Source organism: Tamandua tetradactyla, chromosome 5, assembly GCF_023851605.1.
Source record: "Tamandua tetradactyla isolate mTamTet1 chromosome 5, mTamTet1.pri, whole genome shotgun sequence".
Taxonomy (NCBI): domain Eukaryota; kingdom Metazoa; phylum Chordata; class Mammalia; order Pilosa; family Myrmecophagidae; genus Tamandua; species Tamandua tetradactyla.
This window is the reverse complement of record NC_135331.1, coordinates 37,843,534-37,857,722: the sequence shown is the minus strand read 5'-3', so window position 1 is coordinate 37,857,722 and position 14,189 is coordinate 37,843,534. Positions and strand designations below refer to the sequence as shown.

Sequence of the window (14,189 nt, the reverse complement as noted above, 5' to 3'; positions counted from 1 at the left end):
ATTTATTGCTTTTTTGTATATATATTATATTTCACAATAAAAAAAATAACTCTGGATTGTTTTATGTACTACTAAGAATGAAGAAAATGCTGATGATTAAATGATGACACAGTTCTTTCTTATCACTTAACTTTTCATATAAATTGAAATAACTCCTTTAGATCTATTTGGACATAGACGTGATGAACCATTGTGAGACCCTATCAAGTTCAAAGGTATTAAATCCCAAATTCAGAGATGTTAATATATGAATAAATGTGCATCTCAGAATTGATGAAGTAGAATCTTTTTCTTAGCTGACTGCATTGTGATTATATGATTGCATGAAAACTTCCTAATACAAGCCTACAAGCTCTTCAGATGTCAGGAAGTCTTTACATTTAAAAGTATATAACAGGTGTCCAGTCAGTGTTGCAAGGGGCTTTGTTCTTATGGAGTGAAGTTGACATTGGCTATTTAATGCACCATGCATAGATTCTGGAAAGAAAAACATCATAACAGCTGCAGGCTGCCAAAACTAACCTAACCTGTTAAAATTACAAACCTAGTCCCTTTGCTAAAAGCGTAAGTTTGTCCTAGAATAGGAATTGGAGTGATAAAATAGTGGTGTTAGAAACTATCTTAGAGATTGCTTAATCCAGCCTATATATTTTTATACATTTTTAAATAACACGTTTATTCAAAGCATGTACATTTGCTAACCAGAGCTTCTGATTATTGGATGTGAAACAATGAGACATAATTAAAGCCAAAAAGAGAAATCTGACATTAAAATTTCTTTTAAATTTATGTATAGTGAAATTGACTTTTTTGTTTGTGTACATATCTATACATGTATAGCTTTGTATAACAACCGCCACCACCACAACCTACACATTTGACAAAGTGAGGAGACTGATACTATGTGATTTTGAAATTCAGGTTTCTTTAGCCTCAGCTCAGTATTTTCTCCATTATTCCATATCAACTTCCTTTCTCACAAATACGTGGTTTAGTCAAGCGGGCCTGTTCAGCATTTCCTGTCATTTTATGTACCTGTATTCTTCTGGGATCTTTGTTAGGGCAAGCCTTCTACTAAACATGCCCTCTACTCCTAGAAATAGGCAGAGGTTTGACTTAAGTCCTACTTTTTCTTCAAGAAATGAAATACTCTTTCCATGAAGTTTTACTGCTTTTCTTGATAGTCACTTCCTCTTCCAAATTCTTATAAGTTGTACTGTGTGTAAGCTTGCATTATAATTTATCTTTTAATGTATTTGTATTCTGTTTTCTATATATTGCAAATGGAAGTTTTACCTTTTACCTCTTTTTTCTTGTTTCATTTTAATCTAGTGAAAATTTGTACAATTGAAGACTTCTCTTTCTTTTGAGACGTTTCTACATGTTTCCCTCAACCCTCTAACTGTGGCAGTGTTCTCTCATCTTTCTACCATTGTTGCATATAGGTTTAGAGCTCAATTAGATGACTCTTTTTAACTTAGTCATGGTTGATATGGGGCAAAAATCATCACCTGAAGCATAGTATCTTTGTTGGTCATCAGTCATTTTAGGATTTCAGTGTCTAAATACTCTTCCTATGCTTGTGGAATTCCCTATAATACTTCTGCCTTCCAGCATAAAAGCTGAAATTACAAGATCCTCATTTCCCATCCTCCTTTGTAGCTGGGACCCCCACCCCCAACCCACACCTTTGAATCAGGAGTTAAAAGTTCAAAAAAGAAGAGACAGTACAGAATTTGTTCTGGTAGTAGATGGTAACACTGACATTCCTTTTCCAAGGGTGACATTAGGGGTGTTGGAAGTGATGTTGTAAGCTGTCCTGTGTTTAGTTGCAACAGTTGTGCTGTCTTCACCAGGCACCTTTGGTGGCATGATTTTGACTGAGTCTGGAAGCCTGGTTTTCCACTTTCCCCAGTAACTACTAAGTGTATTTTCCTTCTACTTCAAATTTTTTTTTAATTTATTATTTTTTTAACTGTTGCTAGCACCTAAGAATCTTGCCTGGTATGTGCTCATAGAGCCCTGGACTTAGAGCTTTGTCTTCACATCTCTGACCTTGGGTGAATCACTAAAATACTAAGATTTCTAAAATGAGGGTATTAAAAGATTTTCAAGGTCTTTTTTAGCTTTAAAATTCCATTATTTTTTGTTTCCTCTGTAACTGACCAGTGGGATGCTAATGCTGATACCCCATCAGTGGACACTTCCAAAATTCTGCTTACAGCATTTCAGTATGATACGGTTCTTTTCTATTCTACAAATTCCTGGCTCTTGTGCTTGTATTCAACCCTATTGGTTAGCTAGTGTTTACTGGTCCTGCATACTGCAAATCCTTGCTTGGATCTTGAAAGGTGTAAAATGTTCTTTGTTCTCTGTTTAGTGATCTGATTGAAGGGAAAAGAATGTTTCAGGCACCAGTAGATTTTGAGATTTCTGTAGTAATGTTGATTCAGATGAGCGCTCCTTAGTGGAAGATTGAAACTTGAGGTTATAAATTGTAAAAATTACATTTTAATGCAGCACTATTGGCTAGGAGAGTCAAGATTTAAAGAGATCAATATTTTTATAATATTCTTTTTATATATACGAGTGAAACAAATATAGCAAGCTAATTTTTCAGGAAAGCTAACAATAAATGTGTTATAAATGCCACCTCATTGTAGGGTTATAGATAATATCTCTGCAGTTGTCTTTTGGGTGAATGTGAGAAGGAGTTTGAAGGTTATCTATGTTCAAATTCAAAGGAAAGAATCTCCCTGTGGCCTCCTGACCCCTTATGTATGTCCTTTCCAAATACCATGTGAAAAGAAAATGAAATCAATATTAATTTTGTTTTCCATTTCTCCTTAGTAAGCTCATATGATTTATTTATTTATTTTTTCTCTGACCATAACAAAAAAAATGGTAATTTTTTATTTGGGCACATTGGTCACAGAATCAGCAACGGACACTGTGTTGCCAGTGAGGGTGACTGGTATTTTGTTGGGAGTGCTTCCTTTATTGTATTTTCCAGGGGAAAATCTAAGTGGATTTTATTAATCAGTCATTCGGATTCAGGTTTAACAAAATTTATTGAATGCCGAATATGTTAGGAACTTTCACCTATGTGTCAATGCTGAGATTTTTAAGTGCCCACATTGTGCCAATAGCAATTGAAGTTACAATGAAGTATAAAACAAAATTTTACAGTGGTCTTCAGATTTAGCTGGGAAAAGATTTTAAAACTTGACATGTGAAACAGTTCTTAAATAGTTAAGGGCCAATTGTGTGATGCTAATTATAGTAGTAATGTAGTGGAAGTTTAGGTACAAAGATTTGTGTGGACTAGATGACCTCGGAAATACTGGATGGTAGAGGTGAGTCTTGAGGGAGGTCCTTGTCATATTTTGAGAGACAGACATGACGGAGAAGGGGGAACCATTCAGAGAAAGACCAGAAAAGAGTGATGATACATACTCAAGGTGGGATACATACTCAGGAGTAGGATGAAGGACATTACTGCATTGGCGCTTGGTGATACATATGGAGTAAGTGAAGAGTTAAGATGGTGTTAGATTTTTGGTTGAAGAGTTTGACTTTGAAATAGTCCTTGGAAGGGAATAATAAACACTGTTTCTAGAAAAGATTGTTTTGTGTATCACCCCACATTTTCCCATTGTCTTCTGTTTTTCTTCAGACTCCCTCCAGCCCACGTACCAACAGCTTCAGAAAATGAAACTGGACAAGAGTCCCTTTGTGGTTGTGTCTGTGGTTGGGCAGGAACTCCTGACAGCTGGCCATCATGGGGCCTCTGTGGTTGTCTTAGAAGCTGCTCTGAAGATTGGGACCTGCAGCCTCAAACTGAGAGGTTCTGTTTTCTCTGCCCTGAGCAGTGCTTACTGGTCTCTAGGAAACACAGAGAAGAGCACTGGATACATGCAGCAGGATTTGGATGTAGCCAAGACTTTAGGTAGAGTTGTGCTTCTCTCTTTTATGGTACTGCAAAAAGGAAACAAAGCTGATTCACCTGACATGAATGTGAATAACATCGCATTCATATGCAATGAAACTTGAGTGTGTCTGTAGGGCATTCTTCACTATAGATTATGCAGGACTTTCAGGGTTTTCATAAAACAAGGTACCAAGTCTCCTCAAAAGCCAAGAGATGTAGATAACATATTCACTGTCCTCCTCAGAGTTTTGGGCTACAGATTTAATATCCCAAATGATAGTAATCATGGGTAGATTGTTCATCTAAATTTTAATTTTTGCCTCCATTAAAATGAATCACAATTTTGTTGGAGGAGACATTATCTTCAGTGGTTAAGATCATGAACTATGGAGCCAGACTGCTGGGCTTAGTCTCCTTAGCTGTGTGCCACCAGGCAAGTTACTAGACTTCTCAGTGCCGCAGTTCCCTTGTTTGTAAAATAAGTGTGGCCTATAATTATGGTTGTCATGATGGTGATTATTCAAAGGATTTGTAGGATAGTAGTAAGAAAAGGGATATAGTAAATCTACCATCATTATACTTGTAAAGAGTCAACATATTTTAGTAGGTTTAGAGTAAAATGACTGAACCTACAAGCTGTTGGTAGTTCAGAATTAAGGGTCATTAGCAGAGCAATGAAGAGATTCAAATAGCAGCTGGTTTGTGTCAAGGTCTTTAACCTCTGATTTCTAGGACACTTAAATCCCTGACTCTATGCTATAACAACAGTAACAATTGTTGTTCAGAGATTTAAGTTCTAGGACCATTACTCCCACATAGAGTCTTGTGGAAGAAAAAAATATTTTTCTAAATGAGTGAAGTCCTAGGTAGTAAACCTGGCTTTTAAGTTGAGATGGCCATTATATATTGTAAATAATGCTGTAATATAGCGGAGTTTTATCTTTTTTTTTTTTTATCCAATTCAGGTGACCAGACAGGGGAATGCCGAGCTCATGGGAATTTGGGTTCTGCATTCTTCTCCAAAGGAAATTACCGGGAGGCTCTCACTAACCACAGGCATCAGTTGGTGCTCGCCATGAAACTCAAGGATCGAGAGGTAGGGAGTTTGTCTGCAGACCAAAAGAAATTTTTTTTGGAACATGGAATTTTTTCTTGTTCAAAATATGTCAATACTTTCAAATATGATTTTAAGGAGTTGGTAAACACTGATTTTATCTTTCATTAACCATCAAGTTTTGGACATCTACATCTTATAAGCATTGGGTATATAGAAATAGGTAGGACATACTGCCTGGTGGGATGTGTTGTTCTTTTTCTCTTCAAATGTAGTATGAAATAGACATATAAAAGTAGTAAAATGCTATATCATTGTGATATATTTATTCAATTTTAAGAAGCAAGCATTATGCTTACTTGGGATCAAGTATTATTATTGTAAACCCTCCATGGTGTTTCTTCAGTGAATTTTTAACTTGGGTAGTAGAAGCATTTCAAATCTGATTAAGAGACCTGATAATCCTTTGTATTATTTTTTAATTGTAATAAGAAATATAATCGTAGTCTTAATTAAAGGAATTAAATGTAGTATTTTCATAGTTGACATCCAGTAGATGCAATATGATGAGAACGTCCCTGCAGAGTGGAAGGAATGTGAAGTTTGAAGTCAGATAGACCCAGACTGATATCCTGGCCCCAATACTTCCTGGCTGTGTGATCTCGGAGAATTAATTAACCTCTTCTTTGCTTCTTTTTTCTTGTTCAGGAAATGATGATCAATTCTATTTATTCCAGATACAGCTGTGATTGGGAATATATATAAAGTGCCTAGCATGTTGCCAGGCACATAAGAGAAATTTCATAAATAATGACATTTATTATCACATTATTAATGGGAAAGAAAAAATTAAGGCAGGGACAGCAAATAAGTTTATGAATTAATCTATTATGAATTAGTACATATATTCTGTTACCTTTAAATCCCAGAATTTCACTATGATTGACTATATCATTTAAATGATCAAACAACTCCAGGTCTCTGGAATATAGTCAAGCACTAAGAAGAAATTGAGAAACAAAACACCTTTGAAACTATTAAAATAGACCAAGGACTATGGGGTTCTGGCAATCTTATTCTTGGGATAGTTGCTTAGACACCTTTCTCATTGCCTGTTCACTCTCAGTTTACAAACAGTTTTTGTAAGTCAGATGATCTGGTAATAAAAAGAGGAATCAGACTTGTAGTGGCAGATATGCTGATGACATTAAGAAGTGAGAGCCAGGCTTAATAACTAAGAATACCATAGTCTAGATAGGGCCATTTAGTGAAAGAACAGATAGCTGTAAATACAGGAAAAGCTACATTTATACTCTATTAGCTCAATAACTGGACAGAGTAGAAAGACTTCTGATTATGGACATAAAAGTGTCCTAGGTATTAAAAAGGAGAAGTGAAATCTGTCTGCCTCCCTCAATAGTGTAATTTTCCATCACCTGTGTTATCTTGGATTTATAAACCTCTGCTGTACTATATATTCTTAAGAAATAATTGCATTATGAGGATGGAACTGGAGATTTCACAGGTAGTGGCTCTCTCCCCTAAATACTACAATCTTAGAGCCTCCTCTCTACTCCAGGGCCTCTCCACCCACATTGGCTCTGGTAGGCACTACTGCAGTAGTTTACAAGCCTACCTATTGCAAAATCCTTTTTACCCATAAGCCAGAGACCCTGGGGCTGCTTTAAAAAAGTAAATAATTACTTTAAAACATTTTAAATATAGCTTGTATTTTAAAAATATAAAAATAGGGTGGTGCGATGGTGGCTCAGTGGCAGAATTCTCACCTGCTATGCTGGAGACCCGGGCTCATTTCCCAGTACCTGTCCATGCGGGGGGGAAAAAAAAAAAAAATATATATATATATATATATATATATAAATAATACATGATCACTATGGAAACTTGGAAATTACAAAGAATTTTAGAGAAGGAAACAATCACCTATACTTCTGCCAGTCAGTGATTATTACTTCTAATATTTTGTGTTCATCTTTTTGCCTTCATATATAAATATATATATATATTCGTATAGTATATATTCTATCCAAAATAAGGTCTCACAGTATCCTCACGTAATTGTAGAATCATCATCACTCTCAAGTTTAGATAGTTTTCATTGCTCCAAGAGAAAGATAACAGTCACACCTACCAAAGAGAAAATCCAAAACTCCCCTTAACTCTTATTCCCTCCCAATTATTTACCCCTAATATTATTGCAGTACTAATGTGATATTCCTGTAAATATAGACCATAGCATGCAATAGATAGTTTCTCCCATATACCCCCCATTATTAACTCTTTGTACAAGTGCCATACCTTTGAAGTAGTTCATGCAAAAACTTATTTATATTTGTAGAGCTAATTGGTGAGATAGGTGGCTCTAAACAACCCCTTTCAATCATATTCACCTTCAATATGGCACTATTACTTTGTAATCCCACTAATGAACTACCATCACCTCTATCCATTCCCATACATTTAAGTTCAACCTCGTTAAAAAGTCTGTACTTATTAGGTAACCACTTCATCTTCTCTAGCTTCTGTCTATCTCTAAGTCCCCTATATCTTACCTTTTAAGACTCTGAGTTTACGTTTTCTAGGGAGTTCATATTAGTGAAATCCTTGTTCACTCATCATTATGTCCTAAAGGTTCATTCATGTTGTCATATGCTTCAAGGCCTCATTTCTTCTTACTGCTGCATGATATTCCATCAATGTATATACCATATTTTGTGTATACACTAGTCTGTTGATGGGTACTTGGATTGTTTCCATCTTTTGGTAATGGGGGTAATAACACGATAAACATTGGTATACAATTGTCTGTTTGTGGCACTTTTTTCAGCTCTTCTAGGTATATACCAGGTAGTGATATTACCAGGTCATAGAGCAAGTCGATGTTTAGTTTTCTGAGGAACTGTGAAACTGTCTTCCACAGCAACATACCATTATACATTCCCACCAGCAGTAAATAAGTGTTCCACTTTCTCCAGATCCTCTCCAACATTTATAGTTTCCCATTTGTTTAATGATGGCCATTCTTGTAAGTGTGAAGTAATATCTCATTGTGGCTTTTTTTTTTTTTGACATGGGCAGGCTTTAGAAATCGAACTCGGATCTCTGGCATGGCAGGCAAGAATTCTGCCACGGAGCTACCATTGCACCGCTCCTCATTGTGGTTTTGATCTGCATTTCCCTTATAGCTCATGAAGATGAACATCTTTTCATGTGCTTTTCAGCCATTTGTATTTCTTCTTCAGAAAAATGTCTATTCATTAATTTTGCCCATTTTATAATTGGGCTCTTTGTTCTTTGATGAGTTGTATGATTTCTTTATATATATATTGGGTTTCAAACCCTTATTAGATATATGGTTTCCAAATATTTTCTACCATTAAGATGGCTAACTTTTCACCTTTTTGATAAAGTCCTTTGAGGCAGAAAAGCATTTGATTTTGAGGAGTTCCCATTTATCTGTGTTTTTCTTTTGTTGCTTCTGCTTTGGGTGTAAGGTCTAAAAAGCTACCTCCTATTATTCAGTCTTGAAGATGTTTCCCGATATTTTCTTCTGAGAATTTATGGTACTGACTCTTATATTTGGTTCTTTAACCCACTTTGAGTTAATTTTTGTGTAGGGTGTGAAGTAGGGGTCCTCTTTCATTCCTTTGGCCATGGATATCCAGTTCTCCCAGCCTGATTTATTGAAAAGACTATTCTGTCCCAGTTCAGTGGATTTGGGGACATTATCAAAGATCAATTGACTGTAGATCTGGGGTTCTTTCTGAACTCTCAATTCAATTCCATTGATCAATATATCTATCTTTGTTCCAATACCATGCTGTTTTGACCACCGTGGCTTTGTAATAAACTTTAAACTCAGGAAGTGTAAGACCTCTACTTCAGTCTTCTTTTTTAGTATGTTCTTGGCTATTTGGGGCCCCTTTCCCTTCCAAATAAATTTTATAACTAGCTTTTCAAGATCTTCCAATTAGGCTGTTACAATTTTTGCATTGGATCTGTAGATCAATTTGGGTAGAATTGACATCTTAATAATATTTAGCCTTTTTTTTTTTGTATGCTGTATAGTGGGGTCACATTTCATTATTTTTCCATGTGGGTATCCCATTATTACAGCACCATTTGTTGAGTTTTTATTTGTTTTTTGTTTTTGTTTTGCTTGTTTTGTTTTTTGGGAAGTGCTGTACCAGGAATCGAACCCAGGTCTCCTGCATGGCCGGCAAGAATTCTACCACTGAACTACCCTTTCACCACCTATTTAGCCTTTCTATCCGTGAACATGAAATGTCTTTCCCCCTATTTAGATATTCTTTAATTTCTTTTAGCAGTATTTTGTAGTTTTCTATCCTTTACATCCCTGGTTAATTTATTCCCAGATGCTTAACTCTTAGTTGCTATTGTGAATGAAAGTTTTTTCTTAATAGCGTTCTCAGGTCATTACTTGTGTATAGAAATATTACTGATTTTTGCACATTAATCTTGTATCCAGGCATTTTGCTGAATTTTTTTATTACCACAAGTAGCTTTGCCATATATTTCTCAGGTTTTCTAGATATAGAATCATGTCATCTGAAAATAATGAAAGTTTTACTACTTCTTTTCAGTTTGCATGCCTTTTATTTCTTTTTCTTGCTTAATTGCTCTAGCTAGAACTTCTAGCTGCATGTTGAATAATAGTTGTGAGAGTGTGTATCCTGGCCTCATTCCTGATCTTAGGGGGAAGGCTTTCAGTCTTTCACTGTTGAGTGATGCTGGCTGTGAGTTTTTCATATATGTCCTTCATAAGATTGAGGAGTTTCCTTGATTTCTGTCTTTGAAATGTTTTTATAAGAAAAGGATTCTGAATTTTTTCAAATGCTTTCTCAGTGTTAAGATGATCATGTGATTTTTTCCTTTCTGATTTGTTATTGTGCTGTATTACATTGACTGATTTTCTTGTGTTGAACCATCCTTGCATGCCTGGGATAAACCCCATTTGGTCATGGTGTATAATTCTTTTAATGTACTGTTGGATTCTATTTGCAAGTATTTTGTTGAGAGTTTTTATTTGTATCTATATTCATTAGGGAGATTGGCCTGTAGCTTTCCTTTGTTGTAGTATCTTTATCTGGTTTTGGCATTAGAGTAATACTAGTTTCATAAAGTGAGTTAGGTATTGTTCCTTTTTCCTCAAATTTTTGGAAGAGTTTGAACAGGAATGGTGTTAATTCTTTTTGGAATGCTTGGCAAAATTACCCTGTGAAGCCATCTGGCCCTGGACTTTTCTTTGTGGAAAAATTTTTAATGACTGATTGAATCTCATCTTATTTCTTCTTTGACCCACTGATTGTTTAACAGTTTGTTATTTAATCTCCATGTATTTATGGAAAGTTCTGGTTCTTTGGTGATTGTTCATTTCCACCTTTATTCTATTGTGGTCAGAGAAAGTGCTTTGAATTATTTCAGTTGTTTTAAATTTATTAAGATCTGTCTTGTGCCCTAGCATATGAGTTATCCTTGAGAATGTTCCAGGGGCACTAGAGAAGAATTTATATCTTGGTGTTTTGGGGTACAACAATCTATATATGTCTGTTAGGACTAATTCATTTATCACATTGTTTAGGTTCTCTATTTCCTTGTTGATCTTCTCTCTAGTTCTATCTATAGAAGACGGTGATGTATTGAAGTTTCCCACAATTATTGTTGAAATGTCTATTGCTCCCTTCAGTTTTGCCGATGTTTGTCTCATGTACTTTTGGAGCTCCTTGATTGGGTCCATAAACATTTATGATTGTTATTTCTTCCTGGTGAATTGTCCCTTTTATTAGTATATAGTATCCTTCTTGAATCTTATGACATCTGTGCATTTTAAGTCCATTTTGTCTGATACTTGTATAGTTATTCTTGTTTGTTTGTTTTTTTGTTAGAGCTTGTGTGGTATGCCTTTTTCCATCCTTTCACTTTCAATCTACTTGTATCCTTGGGTCTACGATGAGGCTCTTGTAATAACATATAGATGCATCATATTTTTAAATTCATTCTGCGAATCTATAGCTTTTAATTAGGGAGTTTAGTCCATTAACATTCAAAGTTATTACTGCATATGCAGTTATTGAATCTACCAGCCTATCATTTGCTTTTTTTATTTTTTTAATCCTTTTGTTTTTGTCAGATTTATATACTGTTCCCCCTTTCACTTTTTATCCTTTAAATTGACCATTCTAATACTCTACAATTCTGTGCCCTCCTTCAGACTTCTCTCTCTCCTGTCTTTTTTTTTTCAGCCAACAATACTCCTTTTAGTATTTTTTTGCACAGCAAGGCTTTGTTAACAAATTCTTTCAGCATTTGTCTGTGAAAATTTTAATGTCTCTCTGACTTTTGAAGAACAACTTTGATGTATAAAGAGTTCTTGGCTGGCAATTTTCTCTTTCAGAATCTTAAATATATCATACCACTGCCTTCTTGCCTCCATGGTGCTTGTTGAATAGTCTGAACTTGATCTTATGTGGCTTCCCTTGAATGTAGTGAATTGCTTTGCTCTTGCTGCTTTCGGGACTTTCTGCTTCTCTTCAGCATTTGAAAGTCTGATTAGTATGTGTTTTGGAGTTGGACTGTTTGGATTTATTCTATTTGGAGTTCCATGGGCTTCTTTGATTTACATATTTATGTCTTTTATAAGGTTGAGAAGTTTTCCCCAATTATCTCCTCAAATAATGTTCCTATCCCTTTATTCTTCTCTTCTACTTCTGGTATACAAATGATTCCCATATTTGTGTGCTTTGTGTTTTCCATCATTTCCCTGAGATCCAATTCAATTCTTCCCATTGTTTTCACCATTTGTTCTTTTTTGTGTTCAAATTCAATTGTCCTGTCCTCTAGTTCGTTTATTCTTTCTTCTGCCTCTTCACATCTGCTTTTCTGGCCCATTCAGGTTGCCATTTAGTTATAGCTTGATTACAGAAGAAGCCGCGTTCTGGGATGTTCCTGATGTCCAGCTTGTCTTCCTGCACGGTGTGGCCCAAGCGTATTTATCTGATTCCTAGACTGACCGTTAGAATTTCTCTTCTCTCTCACTGTGTCTTTTCTGTTGTGCTTGCTTCTGGGATTATGTCTTAAGGGAAAAAATTTTATTTTCTCACCATTCCTCTTAATTTTTAAGATTTCTTTTGAGTGCTGCTTCTTATTTGCCTCCAATTAATTGAAAATCATTTTCCCTACATCCCTGAGGCCAGCCATAAGTGCATAAGAGTGGAGCTAATATCAGTTAAGAAATTAAGGAATACACAAAATGTTTAAAAGGAATTATTGCAGGGCGGGCCACGGTGCCTCAGCAGGTAAGAATGCTTGCCTGCCATGCCCGAGGACCCGGGTTTGATTCCCGGTGCCTGCCCATGTAAAAAAAATAAAAATAAAAAAATAAAATAAAATAAAAGGAATTATTGCAATCTTATATATTTTATTTAGGTTGAAGATTTTAGTTGGCCAGTCTGCTGGGATTTATTTCACTTGAATATTGTTCTAGTTTGCTAGCTGCTGGAATGCAATATACCAGAGATGGAATGGCTTTTAAAAAGGGGAATTTAACATGTTCATAGTTTACAGTTCTAAGACAGTGAAAATATTCCTATTAAAGCAAGTCTATAGAAATGTCCAATCTAAGGCATTCAGAGAAAGATACCTTGGTTCCAGAAGGCCAATAACGTTCAGCTTTCTCTCTCAACTGGAAAGGAACATGGCAAACATGATGATGTCCATTAGCTTTCTCTCTAGGCTCCTTGTTTCATGAAGCTTGCTGGGGGCGTATTCCTTTTTCATCTCCAAAGGTCTCTGGTCGTGTGGGTTCTGTATTTGTCATGCCTATCTCATTCTCTCTTGTGGCTCTCTCGTTCTATCGAAAAAATGTTTCTTCTTTTAAAGGATTCCAGTAAAGTAATCAAGACCCACCTGGAATGGGTGGAGTCACATCTCCATCTGATCACGTTAATACCCACAATTGAGTATGTCACATCTCCATGGAGATAACCAAATCCAGTTTCATCCTACATTATTGAATAAGGATTAAGAGAAACGTTGCTCGTACAAGACTGATATCAGGATTAAAACATGGCTTTTCTAGGGTACATAAATCCCTTGAAACCAGCACAAATATGATGTCTCATGAAGCACCTAAAATGTGCAGAGCACCGTGCTTAAGTTTGGGGTCTGGAGGTGTGTTGTGTGGTTTACATTCTCTCTTTGAGACAAAACTTCAGCACAGTGAAAATATTAAAACAATATCTGAGCAACAAATGCTGAATGCTCTCTGAATGGCTGCCAAGATCCTGCAATTCCAGAGAAGACAGAGTCAGGTGTAAATCTGAGAGACCTGAGAAAGCCCCATGAAGCAGGTGGAACTTCAGCTGGGTTCTGAATGAGATGTAGAAATTGGCTAATGGGGTTATCACTTGTTTCACTGAGTGGTAAGATAGTTCATACTGTTAGCTAATATGAGATATTTACCACCATCTTAATCAGAACAGTTACAGACTCTTGGTTTTTAAAAAGAGTAGTATGTATTAGTTTTATCCATTTACATTAGAAATATATGATCATTGTAGAGACTTTGGAAATTTTCCTATTTTTGAAAAATAAAAAACACCTGTATACCTCCCATCCTGTTAATACTTTGAGTATACTCTTTTATTCATATATATAATTAAAATTGTTTATATATAATCTAAATAAAATTGAACTCCTTTTGTAAAATTGTTTTATAAGTTCAGTTTTTTCCATTTCATTTTTAAAAAATATTTCTTCATTTGATTAAAGTTCTGCTGAAAGTTTTATGGCTTTATCATAATTTATTTAATCTATCTCCCTATTATTATATATTCACATTGTTTCAAAATTTTTAATAAAATATAGAAAAACTCTTTGTAGATAAATCTTTGAACATATCTTTCATTATTTCATTTAGTTTAATTTATAGAAGTGGACTTTCTTGGACAAAACATATTAAGATTTCTGTTACTTTTTGCTAAACTGCCTCCCACAAAGCTGCATCTGTTTGCAGTCCTACCAGCAATGTAACAGAAGTTTCATTTCCCTGCACTGGCCAACACTGGATGCTATTATTAAAACTAAAAAATGCCAATTTGACAGGTAAAAAAAATTTGTATCTTTCTGTTTTAATTTAAATCTCTTTGATTATTATTGAGATTG

General features: G+C 35.3%; 1 protein-coding gene across 3 annotated transcripts in view; it reads left to right on the top strand.

Annotated features, from left to right (window-relative positions):
• TTC28 (tetratricopeptide repeat domain 28) overlaps positions 1-14,189 on the top strand; it is an 896,291-nt gene that overhangs the window by 470,949 nt on the left and 411,153 nt on the right. For all 3 annotated transcript variants that reach the window (XM_077160720.1, XM_077160719.1, XM_077160721.1), the window contains 2 exons: positions 3,677-3,949; positions 4,897-5,027. In XM_077160720.1, coding sequence (XP_077016835.1) covers positions 3,677-3,949; positions 4,897-5,027 — 404 coding nt within the window. The remainder of the gene's footprint in view (positions 1-3,676; positions 3,950-4,896; positions 5,028-14,189) is intronic.